This window comes from Rhinoraja longicauda, chromosome 10, assembly GCF_053455715.1.
Source record: "Rhinoraja longicauda isolate Sanriku21f chromosome 10, sRhiLon1.1, whole genome shotgun sequence".
Taxonomy (NCBI): domain Eukaryota; kingdom Metazoa; phylum Chordata; class Chondrichthyes; order Rajiformes; family Arhynchobatidae; genus Rhinoraja; species Rhinoraja longicauda.
Window position 1 is genome coordinate 14,188,860 of NC_135962.1, and position 27,725 is coordinate 14,216,584.

Consider the following 27,725-nt stretch of genomic DNA (forward strand, 5'->3'; position numbering starts at 1 on the left):
TTCCTCAAAACCTTGAGAAATAAAGACTGTCATTCAAGCTACTGAAGGTAAGCCACAAAATGCTGGAGTAACACAGCGGGACATGCAGCATCTCTGGAGAGAAGGAATGCCAAGCTGCTGATCTGCGAACAGCTTTATTAGCCCTGGGTGCATGAGTTTCATCACGTAGCAATCATCCGCCAGATTATTATAATCCCCATAACTTTATTATCACGATAATCATTGAACCAAGCAGGGGCGTGCCTCTGTTATCCAGGGGGTTATTGTGTGTCCAGACTGTCACACACAGACCCTGTTTGTGTGTGCTGGTGTCTCCCTTCTGCAGGCGAAGGGGGAGGGGGATAAGGAGTGACGGCTCTCTCTCTCTCTCTCTCTCTATCTATCCTCTCCATTTCACAGGCAGGCTCGCAGGGCTTGCTTGCTTGCTTGCTCGCTGCTCGGAGTGCCAAGTGTTTTATTGCCACAACTCAGCCAAGGCAGGTCACACTGACGATGGCAGAGCCCAGCACGCAGCCCCGGGTCTACTTCCAGGCGCCGGGCAAGGAAGGGGAGCCACAGACTCAGAGGAAACTGGGCAAGTTCACGGTGCGGTACGACAGGAAAGATCTACAGAGGAGACTGGACATTGAGGAGTGGCTGGATTTCCAGCTCCACCAGCTGTATGGATGCGAGGTGAGTGAGTGAGTGAGTGAGTGTTCGTTCAGCATGTGGTGTACAGTCAGTCTCTCTCCTTCCTTGGCTCAGCTCAGGCCCGGCCCGGCCTGTCAATACTAAAAAGGCTGTTTATTGCTGGAGTTTATTAATTGCTGGAGCTGTTAATCCTCCTGTGCGTCCTAGACGGTCGCTGGAGAACCCAACTCCACGTTCTCCTTTGCACGATGAGCAGAGGGCAAGGTCGAAAAACGTGAGACGCTCACCTTTGACTTGTGGCGTCCTGTCGAAAGTGTGAACGATGCAAGAAATTATGATCAACGAGCAAAACATACAATCTGCAGAGCAAGGCTCTGAATTTGGAATGGGTTGGATTTCATTGAGGATTACTCTGCTGAATGTGTCATTCAGACGACACGGGGCACCCTGGAACTGGATGACCTTACAGACAGTGGAGGTATGTATTCACAAAATGCTGGAGTAACTCAGCAGGTCAGGCAGCATCTCAGGAGAGAACGAATGGGTGACGTTCTTCAGACCCGAAACGTCGCCCATTCCTTCTCTCCTGAGATGCTGCCTGACCTGCTGAGTTACTCCAGCATTTTGTGAATAAATACCTTCGATTTGTACCAGCATCTGCAGTTATTGTCTTTTACAGACAGTGGAGATACAGGCGCCAAGGCAAGGGGGACCTTAAGCAATAAAGCATTGGTTGCTGGAGTAACTCAGGGGGTCAAGTAGCAACTGTGGAGGGGAAATGGCCCGAAAACGTTTCGGGTCGAGACCCTTCTTCAGAGTGATGGAGCGGAGGGCAGATAGCCGGTGGAAAGAGGAGAGGGGGAGAGGAGAAGGCGAGGGGAAGGAGCTGCCAAGAGCTAGGTGGTCCTGGTGGGGGAGGGGGGTTGGTCGCTCAGCATATGGGAAGGAGAAGGGTGGAGGTGGTAACCAAGGATGGAGGTGATGGGCGAAGAGGACAAAGGGATGAAAATGGTGGAATTTGAGAATAAAGGAAGTTGTGGAATGAAATGTAGAACCAGAGGGAGGGATGGGCAGTGAAAGGAAACCAGGGGGGGGGGGGGGGGGGGAGGTTGTAGGTGGCCTGGGAAAGAAAAATGAAGGACCTAGAGTGGGGAGGGGTGGGTGGTGAGCAAGTGGAGGAGGAGAAATTGGCTATATGACAGAATGGGGGGGAACTGCAGAGGGTGGGGTGGGGGATCTATGGGAGCGTGCAGCTCTACATGAGCGAGTGATCTGTGGGATTGTTGGTCTTCAGGGATGAATGAGTCTATGGGAGCTTTTTTCTTTGCGGCAGAGTGAGTGAATAGGACGTGTCAGAGCATTACCCACTGTAAATCCCTGGATCAGAGAAGGAAATATCAATTTTTGATTCTTTTTCCAAAGCTACCTCTCTCTCTCTCTCTCTCGAATGACGATGACTTGCTTTTGCACAGGTTTCATTGGTCCTGGTGTGGGACCCACCGGCTTAGCCTTGGGTTGGGCAAGCTCTCTCTTCTCCCCTCTCCCAACAGGCAAGAGGTACAGATGTGTGAAAATGCACACCTGCAGATTCACGGACAGTTTCTTCTCAGCTGCTATCAGGCAACTGAACCATCTTCTCACCAACCAGAGGTCCTGACCTACCATCTACCTCATTGGAGACCTTTGAACTATCTCTAATCGGACATTACTAGGCTTTATCTTGCACTAAACGTTATTCCCTTTATCCTATATCTGTACACTGAATGGCTTAATTGTAATCATGTATAGTCTTTTCAGTGACTGGATAGCATGCAACAAACAGCTTTTCACTATACGTCGATACATGTGACAATAATAAACTAAACAGTGCTTGGTGTAATGGATGGGTGCTTTGGGAGGTAGACGTTTCTTCCACCATCGACTCTGGTGCTGATGGTGTGCTCCAGGTTTGTGAACTCAACGTTGTCATTTTCATTCAGAACGCCGCATCTTCACTTGGATCAGTCGTGGTTTACTCATTGTGCAGGAAGGAACTGCAGATGCTGGTTTACAGGTGGACCATTGTGGGCTCCACCTTCCCTTTGGTCATCGGCGCCGGCTCTGATTTGTTTTGAACCTTCTCCTACCTCCAGTTTCCCTCCCCTCTGTCTCTCAGTCTGAAGAAGGCTCTCAACCTGAAACGTCACCTATTCCTGTTCTCGTTCTCCAGAGATGCTGCCTGACCCGCTGAGTTACTCCGGCATTTTGCGTCTATCTTGTAGTTTACTCATTCCCATGTGTGTTTGAGGTTTGCTGTGCTTTGCCTTTGAAGTTAATCTTCAATCTTTTCCTCTGTCTACATGGTAACCTCTTTCCACGACGGGACTCAGAATGAAGTGCCTCTTTGAGGAGAATGTAAATGATATAATGAGTACTTCAGTCCAGTGAAGGTTGGCCTGGCAGAGAATGTTTACTTAGGTTTGATTATCTCGGTGGATTCTGGAGAGTGGATCTGTGGGAGTGTGTTAGGTTGGGTGCACTGGTTCTAACGTTGCATTCTGTGTATGACTCGTTCTCTGATCTCTGCTTTTCACTATTAGCTAGCTTTAGTATGGTTAGAAATTTGGTTTCAAGGCTCACAGATCAATACCACCAAAATCAGAGATTTGTAGTTCGGGAAAAGACGAGAGATGTAAAATCAAGTGTGGTTAATGTTACAACACGCAGGACAGAAATAGATGTGAATAGGTTCTAGTATTAATTAACAACAGTCAGACAGTAACAAGCCATTTCAAATCAGTTAGTCACCAATTGAAATTGGAATTTGAAATTATATTGTTGCATTTTTGATTGAAAATAGATATGTTTAGTTTAGACTTTAGAGATACAGGCCCTTCGGCCCATCGAGTCGCCTCGTATAATCACCCCATACACCAGTTCTATCCTACACACAAGGGACAATTTACCCAAGCCAAAAAACCTACATACTTGCACATCTTTGAAATGTGAGAGGAAACCTACACTGTCATAGGGAGAACAGGCAAACTCCGTACAGACAGCACCTGTAGTCAGTATCGAACCTGGGTCTCTGGCGCTGTAAGGCAGTAACTCTACCGCTGCGCTACTCACTTTACTGTCCTTGGTGCCATTATGCCACCTTTAAATGGACACTGGTTGGTAACTGCATCAGAATATAGGAATAGGAATATTTTATTGTCACACTTGACTCGGCAGTGAGATTCTTTGATTGCATACACAATGTATACAAATAGCAGCCACCTACGGCGCTGACAAAGTTACAAAGCACGCCAGCTCCCTCTTTTTTCCCCCACCCCCCCTGAACAGTTCCCCCACGCTGGGTCCCCATTGTCATTTGTTCCCCTCCCCCCATTGTCCATTGTCCACCCCCCACCTCCCTCATGAGGGAGGGGAAAGAACAATGGAGGACCTGGTGTGTGTCGTCCCCCCACACCAGGTCCTCCATTGTTCTTTCCCCTCCCCCATGGTGGTCCTCCACTTCATGCCCGGTGTCGACCCGAGCCCCAGCCACGGGCGCTGTCGGCTGCTTTGCCCGACCCGGGCTTCTACCCCCGAGGCCCCGGCCAGGGCCCGACCCGGGCTTCTACGCAGCGATCCGGGAGGCATCAAGACCGCTGCGCCTCGATAAAGGCTTCCGGCCACATTCCCAGTCCACAGACACTGATTGTGACTAAATATAGCTAGATCAAGTCAAGTCAAATTTATTTGCCACATACACATACACGATGTGCAGTGAAATGAAAGTGGCAATGCCTGCGGGTTGTGCACAAAAAGAATGACAGTTACAGCATATAAATAAAGTTAATAAGTTACTATTAGTGTCGACAAAAATTTAGTCTCTGGGGTTATAAAAGTTGACAGTCCTGATGGCCTGTGGGAAGAAGCTCCGTCTCATCCTCTCCGTTTTCACAGCGTGACAGCGGAGGCGTTTGCCTGATCGTAGCATCTGGAACAGTCCGTTACTGGGGTGGCAGGGGTCCCTCATGATCTTACTTGCTCTGGATCTGCACCTCCAGATGTATAGGTCCTGCAGGGGGATGAGTGTAGTTCCCATGGTGCGTTCTGCCGAACGCACTACTCTCTGCTGGGGCTTCCTGTCCTGGGCAGAGCTGTTCCCAAACCAGACTGTAATGTTGCCGGACAGGATGCTCTCTACAGCCCCAGAGTAGAAGCAATGAAGGATCTTCAGAGACACTCTGAATTTCCTCAGTTGTCTAAGGTGGTAAAGGTGCTGCTTAGCCTTACCCACCAGTGCGGCAATGTGCATTGCCCACGTCAGATCCTCTGCGATGCGGACTCCCAAGTATTTAAAACTGCTCACCCTATCCACAATCGACCCATTTATCTCCAGTAGCGTGTACGTCCTTGGATGTTTAGCCCTTCTGAAGTCCACAATCAGCTCCTTTGTTTTAGTGACATTCAAGAGGAGGCTATTGTCCTGACACTAGAGTGCCAGATCAGCCACCTCCTCCCGGTAGGCCTTCTCATCGTTGTTGGAGATCCGGCCCACCACCACAGTGTCATCAGCAAACTTGATGATGGAGTTTGAGCTGAACCTGGCCCCACAGTCATGTGTGTACAGGGAGTACAGTAGGGGGCTAAGGACGCAGCCCTGGGGGGATCCTATGTTCAGGGTGAGGGAGCTAGATGTGTGTTCCCCCATCCTGACCACTTGGGGCCTGGCAGTGAGAAAGTCCAGGACCCAGGCACACAGAGGGGTGCTAAGCCCCAGTTCCAGCAGCTTCTCAACCAGTCTGCTGGGGACTATTGTGTTGAATGCTGAACTAAAGTCAATGAACAGCATCCTCACATAGCCCCCCTGGCTGTCCAGATGAGAGAGAGCGGTGTGTAGAACCTGGGAGACCGCATCATCCGTGGACCTGTTCGGACTCTTGGATTGGATGCAAAAAGATGTAAGCTGGGAATGGATCGAACCATTTAGTGTTTGGTAATGCTTTCTAACAGGTGTGCTTAATAGTTGGATCCAGTTCAGACATTGATTAGGAATTGATTGAATCAAACATTATTCAAGACTTAATCAGTCATGGGTGTGAAATGGGTCCAGTCAGTTGTGAATTATAAATAGCTCCTATCAGAGTGTCTAATCAATATCTAGCATGGAACATGTCCAATCAGTTGCTGAAGATAGACACAAAGTGCAGGAGTAACTCAGTGGGCCAAGCAGCATCTCTGGAGATAAAAAATGGGTGACGTTTTGGGTCAGGACTCTTTTTCAGACTGACTGTAAGTAGGAGGTGAGGAAAGACCTGGATAAATCAGGACTGGTAACAAATGATCTCGGGCAGGATGGTGTCAATTGTTGGCTGGGGAAGGTGTGATATCAAAAGGGATACAATGTGGTGAATTGTAGAACTGGTTAAACGACTAGGGTGGAGGAAGGGAGAATGGGGAGTGGAAGATGAAGTTACTTAAAATTAGTGAATTAAACATTTGTACCGTTGGGTTGTAAGCTGCCCAAGCAAAATATGAGATGCTGTTCCCCCAATTTGTGGGTGGCCTCACACGGGCAATGGAGGAGGCCCAGGACTGAAAGGTCAGTGTGGGAATGGGAAGTAGAGTTGAAATGGTCGGAAACCGGGAGATCCTGTAGGCTTCGGCGGACCAAGCATTAAGTGTTCAGCAAATAACGGTCCCCTAGTCTACGTTTGGCTCACTGATCCACAGCTGCTGACTGGGAATGGTTCTAATCTTTCTCGGCAGGAATAAATGAGTTGACTGTCTAAAAGAAATTGTATGGAGATAGTGAATAGAATGGATATGAATAAATGCAGATTGGGAGCTGGAAGGAAATACTTTTAGCAGTATTTATTTGTATTTCTTTGGCATCCTTGACAGGTGATAAGCATGAAGGAACTTCAGATTATGCGAAATGTTGGCGAGAAGAGTGAGTGTGTGGGATGAGAGAGGCTTTTAGAAAAAACCTCTTCAGGTGGAAGAGGTGACACAGAGATTTGAATAAAAGATCCAGCATAGGCAGGAAGGAAAGGAAAAAAAGATTAGCATATATGTAGCGTTTTCGCAAGTTTCATAGATCAGTATGCGCAGGAGATAGAAAGATGTGCTAGAGATAGACACAAAAAGCTGGAGTAACTCAGCGGGTCAGACAGCATCTCTGGGAAAAGGAATAGGTGACATTTCGGCTCGAGACCCTTCTTCAGTTTCTCCAGAGATGCTGTCTGATCCACTGAGTTACTCCAGCTTTTTGTGTCTATCTCGGTTTAAACCAGCATCTGCAGTTCCTTCCTACACAGAAAGATGTGCGTGTGGGATGAGAGAGGCTTCTCTGGAGCACATGCCCCAGTGTAAACCTGCTGACGCACAAGGCTCAGTCTGGTAGCAGGGATGTGGGGCAGGTACAGGCAAATAGGACTGCCTGTGGCTGGCCCAGCAAATTCAGAAACTATCCAAGTGAGTGTTGTGATATTGCTAGGACTACTTTGTTGGTCACAAGGACTACTTTGTATGCCTGTGTATATAAGTGATTGGTGTGATTGGGCGGCCACTCTGGATCCAGGCGGCCTTGGAATAAACAGCCTGGAGTTAAGCTCCACCATGATAACATCTTAAACACGTGTACTCATGGTCCGTCCAGAGTCACCAAAGGTACCGGGCCACGAAGGACAACAGTGAGGGCAAAATTAATGAAGCAAAGGGCAGATGAGGCTGAAAGTGAGACATAGCAGTTTGGTGAAATTGGAGAAGGATGCTAAGGACTTTGAATGTCAAGGAGAGGGGTGTCAGAGGGACGACAAAAACAAGGTAATGGTGGAATGAGGGTGAAGAATGAATAGCAAAATTGGTTTTGAGATGGTATAACCATTTTTGATTGTCTTTCACATGACAAAATTGACCATCCAAGCTCAATTCGTCCAATCTGAATAATACACAGTGGAAGTGACAACATTATGAAGATGTTCATGTGATCGGAGCAGAATTAGGCCATTCGGCCCATCAAGTCTACTCTGCCATTAAATCATGGCTGATCTATCTCTCCCTACTAACCCCATTCTCCTGCCTTCTCCCCATAACCCCTGGCATCCTTGGTAATCAAGAATCTGTCTATCTCTGCCTTAAAAGTATCCATTGACTTGGCCTCCACATCCTTCTGTGGCAAAGAATTCCGCAGATTCACCACCCTCTGACTAAACAAATTCCTCCTCGTCTCCTTCCTAAAGGAAGGTCCTTTAATTCTGAGGCTATGTATGACCTCTGGTTCTAGACTCTCCCACTAGTGGAAACATCCTCTCCACATTCACTCTATCCAGGCCTTTCACTATTTGGTAAGTTTCAATGAGGTCCCCTCTCATCCTTCTAAACTCCAGCGAGTACAGGCCTAGTGCTGTCAAACGCTCATAAGGTATGGCACAGTCTATGAATGTTGTTAAAACAGACCAGTCCAAACAGTGGCTCTGCCTTCAATGACTTTGGGAAGTTATTCTGGAGCTCAGGACTAATTCCAGATGGGTCAGCACTGGATAGGTTGATCTGAGTTCACGGCCATGTTGATATTCCAGTTGTGCGCCTGAGTTAGTGAAGGAGTTAGCCAGGGATTGATTTTGCATTAAACCTTTAGAGAAAAACTGAATCTGTAGTAACAACGTCTGGTCAGGGCAATGCTTTAGTTCACTCACTGACATTTCCAACTGTAGGAACCAAGCAAGGGTCAAAATTTGTCTCCATGATCACAATGAATGGCGGTGCTGGCTCGAAGGGCTGAATGGCCTCCTCCTGCATCTATTTTCTATGTTTGTGTGTAATAATCTCTAATGTTTGATAATGGAATTATGCCTTGGGATGTGTAAATGTAAGTGATTACTATTTTCATGAAAGATGTGTGTCTTGGTAAATAAATGATGGGATAGCTGCTGTTGGGTGACTGTACCAGGTGCAGTTCATAAATGCGCAAGTTGGACATAAATTATGTTGCAATCAGGTACTTAAAATAATTAGATGAGGACATCTCATTTAATTGAATCTTTAAATAACAATTACTTGGATTTGATGCTGAACCCATCAGGGCTTCCAGCGGCCGTGCCTTGAGATCTAGGCCTAGTCACTGTCCACAGCCTGTTCTGCCATGTGAGAGAGGTCATTCAGAGATACCAGGGGTCATAGAGTCATAGAGCTATAAAGTATGGAAGGAGGACATTCAGCCCAACTCGTCCATGTAGGTCACGTTGCCTAACCGTGCTAATCCTACTTGCCTGTGCCTGGTCCACATCCCTCCAAACCTTTCCTATCCATGTACCTATCTGTGTCTTTTAAATGTCTTAACTCTACCCACTTCTACCCCTTCCCCTGGCGGTTTATTCTATACAAGCCCCTAAGTTCCATTTTAAATCTTTTCCCTCTCACCCCAAACCTAATCCCTCTCATTTTTGACTCCCTTAGGAGAAAAGGCTGTGGCTTATCTATGCCCTTGATTATTTTATATACCTCTATAAGGTCACCCCCTCAGCCACCAAGGATAAAAGACCCAGCTTATCTAACATCTCCTTGCAGCTCAAACCCTCCAGACCCAATAAAATCCTCGTTCGTAAATCTTTTTTACACTCTTTTCAGCTTAATGTCATCCTTCCTTTAACCGGCCAACCAAAACTGTAAACAGAATTCCAAATGTGACCGGTACAGCTGAAACATGGCATCCCAACTCCTGTACTCAACGCCATTAACAACGAAGGCAAGTGGTGTCAAACCCTGCCTTCGCCATCCTGTCCACCTGGGTCACCACCTTCGTGGAGCAATATACCTGTTCCACAAGGTCTCTCCTTTCCACAACATGCCCACTTACTGTACAAGTCCTGCACTGGTTTGGGCAAGTTGGGCGATAGGGCCAGTTTCTACGCTGTATGACTCAATTCCTCTATGGGTTGTCCTACCCAAATTCAACACCTCACATTTATCTGAATTAAACTCCATCTGACATTCCTCAGCCCATTGGCTCAGTTGATCAAGATCCCATTATAATTATAAACTATTTCACTGTTCTCTACATCACCACGTTGTGTGCCACCTGCTAACCGTGCTATGTACATTCACATCCAAGTTGTTAATATAAACAATGAATCCTGGACGGCGGGTTAATTTTCCACTGCTACTTTTAGGCTGGTGAGTGGTAGAATCTGGGAGGGGTTTTTGGGAAGGTGGTGAGACTAAAATGGCATTCAGAGAGTCATAGAGTGTTACAGTGTGGAAACTAGTCCCACCTGCCCGTATTTGCTCCATATCCCTCCAAGCCTGTTCTATCCATGTACCTGTCGAACTGTTTCTTAAATGTTGGGATAGTCCCAGCCTCAAGCACGTCCTCTGGCAGCTTGTTCCATACACCCACCACCCTCTGTGTGAAAAATTTACCCCTCAGAATCCTATTAAATCTTTTCCCCTTCATCTTAAACCAATATCCTCTGGTCCTCGATTCACCTACTCTGGGCAAGAGACTTTGTGTATCTACCCGATCTATTCCTCTCATGACTTTATATACCTCATTAAGATCGCCCCTCACCTCCTGCGCTCCGAGGAATAGAGGCCCTGCCTACTCAACCTCTCCCTATTGCTCAGATCCTTTAGCCCTCGCAACATCCTTGTAAATCTTCTCTGCACCACATTCGTGTAGGATTGGTGAAATGGATGGTTGATAGTTGGCATGCTGTTTGACCCTGTATATCTTCGGGCAGCACAGTGGTACAGCCGGTAGAGCTGCTGCCTGAAAGCACCAGAGTCCCAGGTTTGTTCCTGACCTCGGGCGCTGTCTGTGTGGAATTTGCACATTCTCCCGGAGTTGCTTTGGTTTCCATCAGGGGCTCCTGTTTCCTTCCAAATCCCAAAGACGTGAGAGTTTGTAGGTTAATTGGCCTCTGTAAATCACATTAAATGTGTTGGGAGTGGATAAGAAAGTGGGATAACATAGAACTAGCACAAATGGGTGATCGATGATCGGTGCCACCCATTCAATAGACAATAGGTGCAGGAGTAGGCCATTCGGCCCTTCGAGCCAGCACCGCCATTCAATGTGATCATGGCTGATCATTCTCAATCAGTACCCCGTTCCTGCCTTCTCCCCATACCCCCTGACACCGCTATCCTTAAGAGCTCTATCTAGCTCTCTCTTGAATGCATTCAGAGAATTGGCCTCCACTGCCTTCTGAGGCAGAGAATTCCACAGATTCACAACTCTCTGACTGAAAAAGTTTTTCCTCATCTCCGTTCTAAATGGCCTACCCCTTATTCTTAAACCGTGGCCCCTTGTTCTGGGCTCCCCCAACATTGGGAACATGTTTCCTGCCTCTAACGCGTCCAACCCCTTAATAATCTTATATGTTTCGATAAGATCCCCTCTCATCCTTCTAAATTCCAGTGTATACAAGCCTAGTCGCTTCAGTCTTTCAACATATGATAGTCCTGCCATTCTGGGAATTAACCTAGTAAACCTACGCTGCACGCCCTCAATAGCAAGAATATCCTTCCTCAAATTTGGAGACCAAAGCTGCACACAGTACTCCAGGTGCGGTCTCACTAGGGCCCACCTTCTCTCCAGAGATGCTGTCTGTCCTGCTGAGTTACTCCAGGATTGTGTTTCTATCTTCGATGATCGGTGTGGACTTGGTGGGCGGATAGGCTTGTTTCCATGTTGTATCTTCAAATTAAAGTGAACTAAATTCAATTAAATCATTCATAGATGGAACTGGAAAAGTACATGAAAGCAAAGTATTTACAGGGATAATGGAAGAGGGCAGTGGGGTGGGATTAACTGGATTGCTATTCCACACTGGGATGGACTGGAAGAACCAAATGTTCTCATTCCCTTTTACAGCCATTCTATAGTGCTGCTTCACTGTGAGAATGGTTTTGGAAGTGGGCATGTGGGTGAGGCAGTTGGGGGCCTTGGTTAAAAATGCAAGTGGTTTTCGATGAAAATGTTAGCCCACTTCTCCATTTAGTAGGGTCATCAGTCTGTGCATGTGTTCACCCGCACTGGAGGGGGAAGTGGTCATTTCAATGGAGCAAATGTCCATGATGAGCTTGTCCATGTGAATTGTCCATGTGAAGTCGAGAGAGTACAGCGGTATTGGAGGGGGAATGAAGAGTTGGTTTGCAGTCTAGCCCCAAGCACCAAAGGGCGCAGCGGTAGAGTTGTTGCCTTACAGAGCCAGAGCTGGAGACTGGGGTTCGATTCTGACTACGGGTGCTGCCTGCACGCAGTTTGCGCGTTCACCCCGTGGCTGCGTGGGTTTTCTCCGAGATCTTCGGTTTCCTCCCACACTACAAAAGCGTACAGATTTGTAGATTATTTGGCTTGGTATGAATGTAAATCGTCCCTAGCATGTGTAGGGTAGCGTAAGTGTGCGGGGATCACTGGTCGGTGCGGCCGATGGGCCTGGTTTCCACGCTGTATCTCTAAACTAAACTAAACTAGAGCATCCTCGCTGCTTACTGCAGTGATGTTGCTCCTTACAGACACATGTAAAGTGAGCATGAGAAAGTGTTGATTGGATTTGCATGAGGTTTGTAAACCTTGCAGTCCAACCCTTGGCAGCTCCACCTCACTCATCGCAAATTACAGCTCACAGTGGCTGTACCACCGTGGGCACTGCTGAAGCTGCAGGCCCCAGAGGAGACCACAACCAGTCTCCGAATCAGCAGGAGGACGAGGGGTGACCGTATAGAAGTGTATAAGACCATGAGAGGAATAGATAGGGTGAATGCACACAGTCCTTTACCCAGCGTAGGGAATCAAGAACCAGAGGACATATATGTTTAAGGTGAGGGGGGAAAGATTTAATTGGAACCTGAGGGGCAACTGTTTTACACAAGGGGGGTGGGTGTATAGAATGAGTTGACGGAGGAGGTGGTTGATCCAAGTACAATCACAACATTTATAAGATATTTGGCCAGGTACTTGGATAGGATAGGCTCAGAAGGAAACGGGACAAATGTAGGCAGCTGGGTCTAGTGTAGATGGAGCATGTAGGCTGGAGTGGGCGAGTTGGGTTGGAGGGCCTGTTTCCAGGCTAAATGACTATATGTCTGGATACAAGTATCTCTGAAGGTATTGTTAACATGCCAGCTGCTGGTATGTGCTTGCAGCCAAACGAACCATGATCTGCCATCTGATGGACCTGGTGACCATGCATTGCATGGGGCTGTCAGGTTCACCAGCGCCTTTCATCTTGTGATCATGGCCAAATTGTGCTGGAGATATTTGTAAGATCCTAGAGCAATTTCAGCGCAGGAGTGCGCGAGGCAGGTGACCAACCTTGCTTGCAATGAGCTCCATCAGAATGGGTGGCCCTTAGGTTCTGTGGCTCAGGCAGGCTGCCTAATGATACCAGGCGCCATTGAGCGGGCATGTGGCTGGCATTGCCCAGGAGTGTTGGCCAACCAGAGCATTCCCACTGTAACTTGTGCAGCTGGACTGATAGAGTGGGAGGAATCCGTCGCACCAGATGAATACAAGGTTATCAGCAGTGGTCATGATGCCAATATTGGGCGACACAGTGACACAGCTGGTAGGGTTGCTGCCTCGCATCAACAGAGGCCCTGATTCGATCCTGAACTCGGGTGCTGTCTGTGCGGAGTTTGTACGTTCTCCCTGTCACCCCGTGGGTTTTTCCCGGGTGCTCTGGTTTCCTCCCACATCCCAAAGTCATGCAGGTTTACGGGTGAATTGACCATTGTAAAATTGGCCCAGGTTGTGTGGGGAGTCAATACGAAAGTGAGATAACATAGAATGAGTGTGAACGTGTGATCAATGGTCGCAGTGGGTTCAGTGGGCCAAAGGGACTGTTTCCTGCTCTCTCTCCCTTTCTTTCTCCGGTTTCCTCCTACACTCTAAAGATGTACAGGTTCATTTGCTTTGGTAAAGACTGCAAATTGTCCCCAGTGTGAAGGATAGTGTTCGTCGGCACGGACTCAGTGGGCCGAAGGGCCTGTTCCCGCTCTGTATCTTTAAACTCTATAAGGGCAGATGATGGAAACCTGCAATAAAGCAGCAGGTCAGGCAGATTCTGCAGAATGAGACACGGAGTCAACATTTTGGATTGAAGACCCTGGGAGAGTGAGGTATCAGGTTAGTTTGAAAATGAAGGGAGGGTGGGGGGATGATGAGTCATGGATAGGGCAAAGGGAATAACTCAATTGGGTGTGAACAGACTTGTTCAGGTGATTCCAGTGTTTATGGAACTGTCTGGTTAATAGATTGATGAAGGCAGTTAGAGAGAGAGGGAGAGAAAACAAACAGTGACACCTGTACTCGTGTTCTACAATGAAGGTCTTGAGCCCATCAGTACTGTACTCCAGTATAATACAATGGCAGAACTGTGCCCACCAGTATTATACCCTGATGTAATACAGTGACTGACCTGTCCACACTAATATTAGAGTCATAGAGTGATACAGTGTGGAAACAAGCCCTTCGGCCCAACTTGCCCACACCGGCCAACATGTCCCAGCTACACTAGTCCCACCTGCCAGCATTTGGTCCATATCCCTCCAAACCTGTCCTATCCACATGTCCAATATATCCATATTGTACCTCAGTGATGTAGAGTGACAAACCTGTTATCACCAGTCCTACATCCTGTATGATACAGTGATAACACATCCCAACCAGTACGATATCCAGTGTGACATATTAATAGACCCGTCCACACCAGTACTATACCCTGGTGTTTTACAGTGATAGTCCCGTCTCCACCAGGTCTATACCACAGAGTTATATATTGACAAACCCCCCTCCCCACCAGTACTGTACCTCAGCGTTATACAGTGACAGAAATGCCCCCACCAGTAGTGTACCCCAGTGTTATACAATGACATACCCCACCCCACAACTATTATACCCTAATAATTTAAACTGACAGACCCGTCCCCACCAGTAATGAACCCCAGTGTTATACAGTGACAGACCCGTCCCCACCAGTAATGAACCCCAGTGTTATACAGTGACACAGACAGGTCCCCAGCAGTGCTGTAGCCAAGTGTTATACAGTGGCACTCAGTCTCGCCACTATTAGACTCCAATGTTATACAGTGACAGACCCGTCTCCACTGTCCTGTACCTGGTATTATACAGAGGCTCCAAATCTCTGGATCTCTGGTTTTGTGTTTGTGCCGTCCATGGTCCAAGCCCAGGCCCTGGGGCCCAGTAAAGTGTGGGTCCCGTGGCTTGGCATCCAACATGAGGACAATGTCAAGTTCTGGGGCCATGTGAGGAGAATGACTGCCTGTAGTACAGAGGGGCCCTGGGAACCGCACCCTGGGTAGACAGAGTGTGGTCGGGTGCTGAGGGAGTGTGGTCGGGTGCTGAGGGAGTGTGGTCGGGTGCTGAGGGAGTGTGGTCAGGTGCTGAGTCCCTCCATTCACAGTCTCTGCAGTTGGTCTCCGCACACTGGGCCTGATGACATTACACACCCATTCCCCTCTTTCCCCTCCCTCTTTAGCTTAGCACTCCTCGCCTTTCTCGACCTGCTGAAGCCATTCCGATACAGATTAGTTTATTTTAGACATACAGTATGGAACAGGCCCTGTGGTTCACCAAGTCCACACCTACCAACTATCACCTGTACACTAGTTCTATGTTATTTATCCCAGTTTCAGAGGCCAAAGTACAGAGGCCAATTGACCTACAACCTGCACATCTTCGGAATGTGGGAGGAAACCAGAGCACCTGGAGAAAATCCACACGGTCTCAGGGAGAACATACAAACTCTGTAAAGGACACCACCTGTAGTCTGATTCGAACCCGGGTCTCTGGTGCTGTAAGGCACCAACTCTACCGCTGCGCCACCGTGCCGCCCTTAGTTTATTGTCATACACACTGGGGTGCGATGAAATTCCTTGTTCACATGAAGATTGCGGCATAACCAGTTTACATACGGTATCACAAGAATAAATAAATCGATAAGTACAAAATGGCAAAATGATGCAAAGATTACAGGGCAATCTGAAGCCCTGAAGTAGCAAAGAAGATGTTACGGTGCAATAAAGGAATAACCGAATGAGGTATAATATAAACTGCTTATTGCACAGGGTCCAGGACCACATTGCAGCCACACGTTGCTGGGGTGTGAGAGTGGACTTCTCCCTCCTGTCAGATGTCACTGTAGCCCTCTCACTGCCACAGAATGGAGTACGATACTACCAGCAAACAGCCTGTGTTCTGCCTCCCTTGTGCTATGCAGCCCGTCCACAAAATGTCAGCGATATCCCATGACTTTAAATAGTGCAACTAAAATGAAGTAATGGCACCTGCTCACACTAATTGGTCCGGAAATCCAGGAAGAACACATTAGTATCTCAGCCAGCTGAGCAAGGTAGAGCTGGCTTCAATGTGAGTGCAGGTGGATTGCGACACTTCAACGGTAATTGGTGAAACGGAAGGACAACGAGGAGATAATTTATTTTTAATGGAATAAGTTTTTATGGTCTGGAATGAAATTGATGATGAAAGCAGATTTAAGAGTAACTTTTGAAAGGAGCTTAGAAGAAACATTTTAAAGGAAAAAAACATTTCAAAAGGTGGGGAAGTAGGAGAAATCAGATTGCCCTTTGCAAGGAGCTAGCAAATGTAGTTTAAATTGGCGCTGCTGTGATGTTTAAATCTATGCATTGAAGAAGTCTGAAGAAGGGTCTCGACCCAAAAAGTCACCCATTCCTTCTATCTAAAGATGTTACCCGTCCTGCTGAGTTACTCCAGCATTTTGTGTCTATTATTGGAGGAGGTTATTTGAAGCCAACAAAGTTGTAAATGAAACATTTGCTGTAATTTCCAGAAAACACAAAAAATAAATTAGTCCCTGGTGATATGAGAGTTAACAGTCCTGATGGCCTGTGGGAAGAAACTCCGTCTCATCCTCTGTTTTCACAGCGTGACAGCGGAGGCGTTTGCCTGACTGTAGCAGCTGGAACAGTCTGTTGCTGGAGTGGTAGGGGTCCCCCATAATGTTGCTGGCTCTGGATCTGCACCTCCTGATGTATAGGTGCTGCAGGGGGGCGAGTGTAGTTCCCATAGTGCGTTCAGCCGAATGCACCACTCTCCACAGAGCCTTCCTGTCCTGGGCAGAGCTGTTCCCAAACCAGATTGAGATGTTGCCGGACAAGATGCTTTCTACAGCCCCAGAGTAGAAGCACTGAAGGATCCTCAGAGAGACTCTGAATTTCCTCAGCTGTCTGAGGTGGCAAAGGCGTTGCCTTGCCTTACTCACCAGTGCGGCAATGTGTGTTGTCCATGTCAGATCCTCTGTGATGTGCACTCGGAGGTATTCAAAGCTGCTCACCCTATCCACAATAATCCCATTTAGCTCCAGTGGCGTGTACGTCCTCGGATGTTGAGCCCTTCTAAAGTCCACAATCAGCTCCTTAGTTTTTGTGACATTCAAGAGGAGGCTGCTGTCCTGACACCAGAGTGCCAGATCAGCCACCTCCTCCCGGTAGACCTTCTCATCGTTATCGGAGATCAGGCCCACCACCACAGTGTCATCAACAAACTTCATGATGGAGTTGGAGCTGAACCTGGCCTGAGATTTGCCCTATTAAAATCTCCAGCCACCACCATAGCCGCATCAGGGTTCTTGTTTTGGTGTCGACACAACACATTGTGTAGGGCCGATAGTGCCATGTCAGTGTCCGCATGCGGTGGAATACAGACGGCTGTGATAATCACCGAGCTGAACACCTGGGGAAGGTAAAATGGACGGCATGAGATAGTCAGATGCTCCAGGTCCGGCGAGCAGGAACGAGAAAGTGTCTTAATATTCCTAGGGTTGCACCAGTTATTGTTGGTCATGAAGCAAACTCCTCCACCCTTGGATTTCCGGGATTCTTCCGTTCTGTCCGCACGGAAAACAGTGAAGGACTCGGTTGGGCAGATCACCTGATCCGGCACCAGCGGGGTCAGCCATGTCTCAGTCAGACAGAAGATGTTGCAGTCTTTTATGTCCCGCTGGAATCCTGATCCTCGCCCTGAGGTCATCCAGCTTGTTCTCCAGGGACTGGACGTTCCCCAGCAGGATGCTGGGCAGAGGTGGACGGAAGGCCTGGGCTCTCAGCATGTCCCGAATCCCCCCCCCGCCTTCCTCGATGTTTTCTCCGACCTTTTCTCGGAGCCGCGCTCCCATTGCTGTTGCCGTGGCGCGCTCTCTTGATCTCTGTCGGCCACGCTGGATCGGTGAGTACAGTGTCTAATAAGCCTTCGGTTACGCTAAAGTTTAGTTTTACGAGAGTTTTCCTGTCGTACGTTATTAGTGCTAATGTGTTAGTACTTAAAAATAAATTAAAAATGAACACACAAGTTAAAAACACGCACAGCCTCAGGGGAGCTACCACCACGGCGACTGGACTCGGCCGCGCCATCTTGAGGATAAAACGGAACCTTTACCCAACAACACAAGCTAATATAGTCCACGAGTTATTTAAGTGTTCCGTTCCTGAGAACTGTGCGTAAGCAGAGGAAACATCCATTTTATATAGCTACCCCCCCATATCATATCACTGCATACTCTTGCTATAATTCTTTCATTTCATTGAAAAATCAGCCTAACCCCAACTATAATTAAACTAATGGAATCTATACTTAACCCAAACATTGATAATACCATGAAACATTATTATTATTATTACTCGGTTAAAATATATGTGAGAATTTGCATAACGTCAATTTTAGGTATGCCGGGTCATTTGTAACTGGAATCCATGTCTAAATTACTTAAATTATTGCATCGTATGGGAAGCGCATTCCCAATCTCGTTGTACCCCTGGGTACAATGACAATAAAGATATATTGTATTGTATTGTATTGTATTGTAGTTCCCTGATACAGATAGACAGGGTGGTGAAAAAGGCGTATGGTATGTTTGCCTTCATCAGCCTAGTCATTGTGTATAGGAGTTGGCTGGATTTGGAGACCTGTGTGCGGTTTTGGTGGACATACTATGGGAACAACATCAACAAGCTAGAAAGGCTGCACAAATCATTAGCAGGAATATGGACTGGACTGCACGACTTGAGTTATAAACAGAGATTAGACAGGCTGGGGCTATTTTCTCAGGAGTGAAAGAAGCTGGGGGATAATTTTAAAGAGGTTTATAAAGATTATCATGTATACCAAGGTACAGTTCTTTTTTTGCATACAGATCAGTAAGATTATTGCCATGCATTAGTACAATCACTGATTAAGTACGGGATGCATAGAAACAGCCCATTGCAGCTGCAGATGCAAGAGTTGGAAGATTTTGACGCCATTTTTGCAGTCCCACCCACAGCTAGCCATGAAGGCCATTGCAGCTGTCACCTCCATCCGCGTATCGAAGTCCCTCTCCTTGCCCGGTCACCTTCAGTCTTGTGCCCCGCTGCCAACCTAGAGTGCGCGGGATGTAAGACCCCCAGTTCATCTTATCGGCCGGCCCTTTGCCCGGCGTCTGAAGCTGTCGCCGACTCCCTCCACCTCCTCTCCGGTTCCTAGTCTTCAAGGGGTGAGCAGGGCACTAGCCCCGGACGGGACTCCCACTCCGGGCGGCTTCCCGGTTCTGCGGCGGGCGAGCCAGGCCTGCTGCCTGCCGGAGCATGGCCGCGGCACGTCACAAGTCCTTCTCGTCGGGAGTCAATTGCCAACCAAATCGCACGGGATGTGAGAAGAAACAGGAATACCTGAGTGGAACCCGTGCGGAGAACTTGCAAACTCCACTCAGTCAGCACCAGAGCTGAGGATTGAACCAGGGTATCTAGTGTTGTGAGACAGTGGCTCTAGCATCTATGCCACTGTTTGGATTACAGGTCTATAAGGCACCACTGGGAAAGGTTAATGCTAAGCATTGCCACTTTAGTACCAAGGGAAAGATAAAGCAAAGAAAGCTGTGTGTCCCTCTGGTCTTTGTCCCCTTCTCCCACTCCAGTGCCTCCCATTCCTTCTCACGTGGCAGAACTCCTGCAGGTTGGATCTTAAGAAGAAGCAATTCATTTCCTTCCTGAATGAATGATAAAATGAACCAACAGGGATGTTATTGAGCTAGGAAGCTCTCAGTTTGTGCTAACCCGAGGCTATGGAAGCGAGTGGAGCCCATGAAGGCAGGGCCACAATGTAATAATATCAGGGGCTATGTCTCCATCTCATCCACTTTCCCACCTGACCCCCATATTCCTTCGTCTCCATTTATGTCTCAAAAAATATATTGACTACACAAGTTATGGTCGCAACATGTTTGTTTTTTTAACTTGTTTTTTGGATGACAAATAAAGATATCTTGAATCTTGATAACACCAGCATGAAATTGAATCCTTGCATGAAACCTGTGTACTTTAACTTCAGAAAATTAAACACTTTTGGAAAACATCATGGTGCCTTTAATAAATTAATATATGGCCATAAAACCGAATATCTTTCGGAGAAGAAGATTTGCTGGGGTGGCTCAGTGTAGAGTTGCCGTCTTACAGCGTCAGAGATGCAGATTCGATCCTGACTGTAGTTGCTGTCTATATGGAGTTTGTATGTTCTTCCTGTGACTGTGTGGGTTTTCTCCAGGTGCTCCGGTTTTCTCCCACATTCCAAAGATGTACAGGTTTGTAGGTTAATTGGCTTCTGTAAATTTTCCCTAGTGTGCAGGATGCAGAACTGGGATAACATAAAACTAGTGTATAGTGTTGATCGGCATGGACTCGGTGGGCCAAAACGCTTGTTTCCGTGCTGTATCTCTAAACTAAACTAAATCTTATTGAGCCAATTTGTTACTGCAGACTGTGTCTGACTATTAAGTGCTCTCTAAAATAATGGCCTAGGAGACATTCAGTCGAAGGGCTATTAATGACGGCCCATAAATGCTGGCCTTGTCAATGGCATGCACATCCTCTGAATGAATAAACGTAGACGAAATTTAGTGACTGGAGACCCACAACCCTGATTTACAGATCTCGGTAAAGAAACATTCACTCACTTCAGTCCCAGATGGACAATACGTTACTCCTCTGCCTACTGCCAGACTCTTGAGACAGAGGAACTAGGCTCTTACCATTTGTTCTGCCTGGGGAATGGAAGCATAGTGATTATTTTATTGAACTGGTATTCCAGAAGCCCATGATGTGGAATTCATACTTCACTCTGCAGACTGGGATGTTAATTAACTCTGTTAAATAAATCTGAAGTAAGAGCTAAAATGATGACGGTCATAGTAACTTGTCTGTTTCATTAATATATTTTATGGAAGGTAATTTGCCACCCTGACATGGTGTGGCCTCTGGATATGGGATGCAGTGCATTCAACTCCTGATTAGCCCTCCAAAATAGCCCAGTTAGGCACCCTTTGTTTGTACCTCTGTGTTATAACAGGTGAGGAAGGCACTCACCACAACAAGGGCAATAAATGGCACCAATGCCAAAGACACCCGCAGTCCATAGGTGAAGAGAAACAAAAATAAGATTACTTCATTCTTTTGAACTACAATGAGTGTTCTATCCAATTTCTCCTCACTGGACAACCACTTGCCAAGTTAAAATCTAGTAAACCATCAATGCAGTGGCTCTATTCCAAGCATATCCAGTTTATTGAACGCTGCAAATAGGCTACCAGGTGTGGTCACTCAAGTCACGTACAATGGGAAATACAGCACGGAAACAGGCCCTTCAGCCCAACTCATTCACGCTGACCAAGAAGCCCATCTAAGTTCATCCATTTAACTGCATCTGCCCCAATGTTGTTATTGTATCTGCCTCACCTGCTTCCTCTGGCAGCTTGTTCCATTAACTGCCACCTTCTGTGTAAAAAATGTTGCCCCTCAGGTTCCTTTAAAATCTTTACGCTCTCACCTTAAACCTCTGCCCTCTAGTTCTTGATTCCCTTATCCAGGGAAAAATACAATGTAGTTTCATCCTAGCTATTCAACTCCTGATTTTATCACTGCTCAGCCACCTGTGTTCCATGCAACAGAATCCTAGCCTGCTCAATCTTTCCCTGTAGCTCAGACTCTCAAGTCCTGGCAACATCCTTTGAAACCTCTGTACTCTTTCCAGCTTAATGGCATTTTTCCTATAACAGGGTGACCAGCATTTGAATACAATATTCTGAGTATGGCCTCACAAAAACCTTGTAGAACGGTAACATAATGTTTTAACGTCTATACTCAAATCCCCGAATGATAAAGGCCAGCATGCTAAAAGATGCCTTTATCACCTATCTACCCAGATTATCACTTTCAAAGAACTATGTACTTGTACTCTTAGATCTCTCTGCTCTGCAATACTCCCCAGGGTCACTATGAAATATGACATACCCAATTTCCCATTCATTAAACCATGTAAAGAGTGCTTTATCAGAGCTGTAGCAATCTAATTGGCCTCTGCATCTTCTTACTGATGGATTCCTACTGTCTTGCCACAATTAATGCCAGGTTAATTAGTGTTGAGGTTCTTCTTTTGATCTGCTATCATGAATGGTCACGTTACAGTTGTTTATTTCCAACCCATGGATCAATCTAGAATTTAGGGAGCTTTGGAAGATTCCAATTAATTTGTCACCCGCCCCATTTGTAGATCATCATATTCTGAGAATACTCTTGATTCTTTTTCTGTATATCTCTTAAATTAAATTTTCGATCTTCATTTTCATTATACCCGGGACTTTTGGTAATTTATTGTATCTTCTCCTTTGGACAGAAATACTTAGGGCGGCACAGGGGCGCAGCGGTAGAGTTGCTGCCTTGCAGCGCCAGAGACCGGGTTCAATCCTGACTACAGCCTGTGTGGAGTTTGTACGTTTTTCCTGTGACCGCGTGGGTTTTCTCCTGGTGCTGCGGTTTCCTCCCACGCTCCAAAGACGTACAGGTTTGTAGGTGAATTGGCTTCTGTAAATTGTCCCTAGTGTGTAGGATAGTGCTGGTGTATCGCTGGTCAGCATGGACGGTGGGCCGAAGGGCCTGTTTCCATGTTGTATCTCTAAACTCTAAAGTCTGCTTGAATAATTTCTCACTCATTTACTTATTCTGCATTTCAATCTTTCTCAAAGGAATGGGGTCGGCTTTTACTGCTCTCTTACTGTTTCCATGCCGACAGAAGCTCAATTTTTCACATTACTCTATTCACTCTGCTCCCTCATGATTTTCTGGACACTTGAAACTGCTTCCTCGAACTTCCTAATTCATCTCGCCACATCGAATCTCTAAATTTTAACCACATTCCGCCCTTGCCCTCCCTCCTTGGTTAGCTACAGATTAAGCATTTTTTCTAAAAGAGAGCTTCATTATATACATTAAACATCGCAAAATATCTTTGGTTTGCCATTGCTCATTCATCTCAATTTGATCCAGTTGCCCCAATTACGTCTGTAAAACTGGCTTCCATCTCCATTAGCTTTATTAAAGACTGCAGTTTCACATTTAAGCATGTCATTCTCAAATACAGTAAAATGTATCATCTGTCTTCACGGGGGAATACCCAAGACTGAGATTATTAGTTAACATTGGCTCATTTCACAAACTCTAATAGATGTTCTGTTTATGAGTCGGTGACATGTCCCATGCTCATCCTCTCAGCTACGTTGGCCAATTTAATTTGAGTCTGAACAAAAGCGATCCCCAAACCTTCTTTCCCAAGAGTCACCGGTTCATAGTGATAATGCAGCACAGCAACAGACCATTCAGCCCAATTCGTCTTTGCCAACAAAGAACCTCTCCAAATGTCTTTTAACATAGAAACATAGAAAATAGGTGCAGGAGTAGGACATTCAGCCAGCCCTTCGAGCCAGCACCGCCATTCAATATGATCATGGCTGATCATCCAAAATCAGTACCCCGTTCCTGCCTTCTCCCCATATCCCTTGATTCCATTAGCCCTCAGAGCTATATCCAACTCTCTCTTGTAAACTCCAGTGAATTGGCCTCCACTGCCTTCTGAGGCAGACAATTCCACAGATTCACAATTCTCAGGGTGAAAATGTTTTTCCTCCTCTCAGTCCTAAATGGCCGACCTCTTATTTTTAAACTGTGACCCCTGGCTCTGGACTCCCCCAACACCGGGAACATTTTTCCTGCATCTAGCCTGTCCAATCTCTGATGAAGAGTTTCAGGCTCGCCCTCTCGTCCTTACGAATGCTGCCAGCTTTGTTGAGCGTATCCAGCATTGCTGGATTCCATTCAAGATGTTGCTGACTTTGCATCTACCACATCATCAACAAATAGCAGCAGAGCCTTGCGCGCTGAGGGCAAGTCTGCCAAAGGCAGAGCGATTACCAGCACTGATGTGAGAGGGGACAGAACACTGAGCATTTATACCTCCAGGAAGAATCAAAGTCCACGGAAAAACAAAAGGTTGGGACAGAAAATCCACTTCCTTCTCAGAATATAGTGTAAATAATTAGTCTGAACATATAAAAGCTTTAGATCCCAGGAACACTACTGCAGACTCTGACCGTTAATTAATCCTGTCCCACCCCCCCCCCCCCCCTGCAGGTTACAAAGTCTCCCCGCTGCTTCAGTTGTGTGGTTTGTTTCTTCTGGTGCTGATAACGTTTTTCTCTGGGGATATTGTTAGTTTAGGAAGGCCTGAGGCCAATTCCATGTAAGATTTACCTTTTCAGACGATCTATTTACTAACAAAAGCCATATTTTAGCTTTGGCAGATCATAACCCAGCAGTACGGATGTTGACTTCTCTAATGGTAGACACAAAATGCTGGAGTAACTCAGCGGGACATTCTCTAATGTCTTCTCTAATTTCAGGTAGCTCCTGCATTCCCTCTCTCTCTCTGCCCCTCCCCCACCATAGCTGTCCTGCTGGTTTGACTGTTCGCATCCATATGCCCCATATGACCTCTTCCGCAGCCAACAATGGACCATTGTGGGCTCCACCTTTCCCTGGTCATCGGTGCCGGCTCTGATTTGTTCTGAACCGTTTCGTCCCTCTAGTTTCCCTCTCCCCTGACTCTCAGTCTGAAGAAGGGTCTCGACCTGAAACATCCCCTATTCCTTTTCTCCAGAGATGCTGCCTGACCCGCTCAGTTACTCCAGCACTGCGTCTATCTACATTTGAGCTTGCTAGGTTCCAATCCTCCCCCCTCCCCCCGTGCATTCTTTGTTATCTTCTGACATTCCCTCTTTTAATCCTTCATTATGCAATGCTCGGCTGCTGTTCTCAATTGCACAACAGTCATGACTTAACTGGATACTTTTAAAACCATTTGCTCACATAATAAGCATCTTGCTGTCACACCCCCTCACCACCTTCCTGTGTTACACGCCTTGCGGTGAGTCCATCAGACTCCATCAACACTTCATATTGTATTCCTGGCCTGATGCTGCCTCGATATAGCTTCACCTCATAAAATCATAGAGTTATAGGATTGTACAGCAGAGAAATAGGTCCTTTTGGCGCGCTTCGTCCACGCCGACCGAGATGCCCACCAACACTAATCCTGTTTGCCTGCATTAGGCTAGTGTCCCTCTTTTCCAACTACATACCTGATCAAATGCCTTCAAACATTGTCATTGTATTTTCCTGTACTACCTGCTCTGGCGGCTTTTTCCAGACAAGCACCACCCTTTCTTTGTGTGAAAAATCTCTGAGACACAAAAGTTGTTCTTTTATTTAATTGGGTATAAACATATACACAACATTCACTGCCCATCCCTCACTATCCTTAAGAATGGCGCAATGGCAGAGTTGCTGCCTTACAGTGCCAGAGACCCGGTCCGATCCTGACCTCGGGTGCTGTTGGGTACGGAGTTTGTAAGTTCTCTCCGTGACCTGTGAGTTTTCTTCAGATGCTCCGGTTCCCTCCACACTCTAGGTTTGTAGGTTAATTGGCTTTGGTAAAAAATTTAAATTGTCCCTAGTGTGTGTAGGATAGTGTTAGTATACGGGGATCACTGGTCGGCGTGGACTCAGTGGCCCGTAAGGGCCTGTTGCTGCACTGTATCTCTAAACTAAACTAAGCTAAGGAGGTGAGGAGTCCCTGCCTTGAAGCACGAAGGCCCTTTAGATCCTGCTACTCTCACACTGCTATTGGATTTAGATTCAGTGTAATGCACGAGCATTCTGTGCCTCTTGCCTGCTTGCTGTGTTATTCAATATCATGGTTGATCTTTTGCTTGTGCTAACCCTATATTTCTTTTAACATTGAGAACTCAACCTCTATCTTGAATATACTCAAGAACGGAGCATCCAATGCATTCTTAAATCAAGAATTCTAAAAATTCACCGTCCTCGACATGAAATAATTTTATATATGTACGGTCAGCATGGTGAGTGACCTACAGAGGAACCCTGCAGCTGATTGTGACCCTATGCACCTTGTTGCGGGCAGTGGTTGTGCATTAAGGAGGTGCAGTGGTGGTAGCCTGGCGCTGAATTACTGTCGATTTTGTATATGCTGTGCACTGCAACCATTGTTCACCAGGGTCGGAGGAAATGAATGTTTAGCGTCAGTGTACGTACCTCTCAGCCTGCTTTATCCTGGATGGCTACATCGACGACTGCATCGACGACTGCATTGGTGCTACCTCTTGCACCCATGCAGAACTCACTGACTTCATACACTTCACCTCCAATTTCCATCCTGCCCTTAAATATACCTGGACTATCTCTGACACCTCCCTCCCGTTTCTGGACCTCACCATCTTCAGATAGCTCCTCTGTCCCTCCCTTCCCCTTCTCCTTCCCAGATCTCCCTCTATCTTCCTGTCTCCACCTATATCCTTCCTTTGTCCCACCCCCGACATCAGTCTGAAGAAGGGTCTCGACCCGAAACGTCACCCATTCCTTCTCTCCCGAGATGCTGCCTGACCTGCTGAGTTACTCCAGCATTTTGTGAATAAATCGATTTGTACCAGCATCTGCAGTTATTTTCTTATATTATCCTGGATGGGGTTGAGCAGCTTGGTTAGTTTAGTTTAGAGATACATGTGGAAACAGACCCTTTGGCCCACCGAGTCCACGATGACCAGCGATCTCCCACACACCTAGTTCTATCCTACACACTAGGGACAAATTCCAGAAGCCAATTAACCCACAAACCTGCATCTTTGGAATGTGGGGGGAAATCTCAAAATCTAATGGCTGATACTTGTATTTGAAACCATAAGCCCTTGTTTTGGTTACATCTGCCAAGGAAATTATCATCACTGCAATTATCCTGTCAAGCCCCAAAAGAGATTTGTCTCAATGAGGTCTTTTAAAATTTAGAGATGAAAGATATTATCTGTTTCAATTGTTGTCATAGGACAACCCTCCCTTTTAAGGAATCTATCAGTGAATCTTTCCACACTCCCTCTGTCACGGAGATGTCTCTCCTTGGATAGGAAGTCCAGATCAGGCCATAACATTCTTGGTCATCTGTTGCTGGCCTTGACTTGTCCCGGTATTTTCTTGCTTCCACTTACCCCCCCACCCCACCCCCCACAATCAGTCCGAAGAAGCGTCCCAACCCAAAACATGACCCATCCATTTTCTCCAGAGGTGCTGCCTGCATCGCTGAGGTACTCCAGCATTTTGTGTCTAACTTTGGTGTAAACCAGCATCTGCAGTTTCTTTTATTACATTTCACAAGGTTCTTGGTGTTGGATGAACCGTGTCTGATATTATTGCAGTGAGGTGACCATTGGTTTCGGACTTAAATTCTTTTGCAATAAAGTCCAACGTCAGTTTGCTTTGTACTTGTTTGCTTTAGCTGGATGTTAATTTTCATTGGTTTGTACACAAGTGCACCCAGATCCCTCTGAACATCAACATTTTAATCTCTCAGGATGCTTCTTGCTACTGATCAGCCCATGCCCGAATGTTGTCCAAGTTCACACTTGATGCTTTGGCACCGACCGTACAAGAGCTGGCTGCACTTGAAAAGGAGGCGCAATCCTCTTTCTTCCAGTTCGGCTTTCTTCCCAACCAATTGTTCAAGCGCTTTTGATTGCAACATGTGCCTTAATTTAGTTTAACAAAGAAACTGACAAGTTACTAAACAACCGGTAACTTCATTATCTGAAGAGCTGCAAATGGAATTAAGAAAGTGGAACAGTACAACACAAGAACAGGCTCTGAAGAAGGGTCTCGACCTGAAACGTCACCCATTCCTTCTCTCCAGAGAT

At 46.6% G+C, this 27,725-nt stretch overlaps 1 protein-coding gene across 3 annotated transcripts in view; it reads left to right on the forward strand.

Annotated features, from left to right (window-relative positions):
• The first annotated feature begins 271 nt into the window (after nt 1–271).
• Nucleotides 272–27,725, forward strand: part of ppp1r14d (protein phosphatase 1 regulatory inhibitor subunit 14D) — a 47,943-nt gene continuing 20,489 nt past the window's right edge. Inside the window, exon 1 of one of the 3 annotated variants that reach the window (XM_078407116.1) lies at nt 272–672. In XM_078407116.1, the coding sequence (XP_078263242.1) occupies nt 493–672 (180 nt within the window). In that variant the 5' untranslated portion in view covers nt 272–492. The remainder of the gene's footprint in view (nt 673–27,725) is intronic. The other 2 variants (XM_078407117.1, XM_078407115.1) reach the window with 2 other exon arrangements.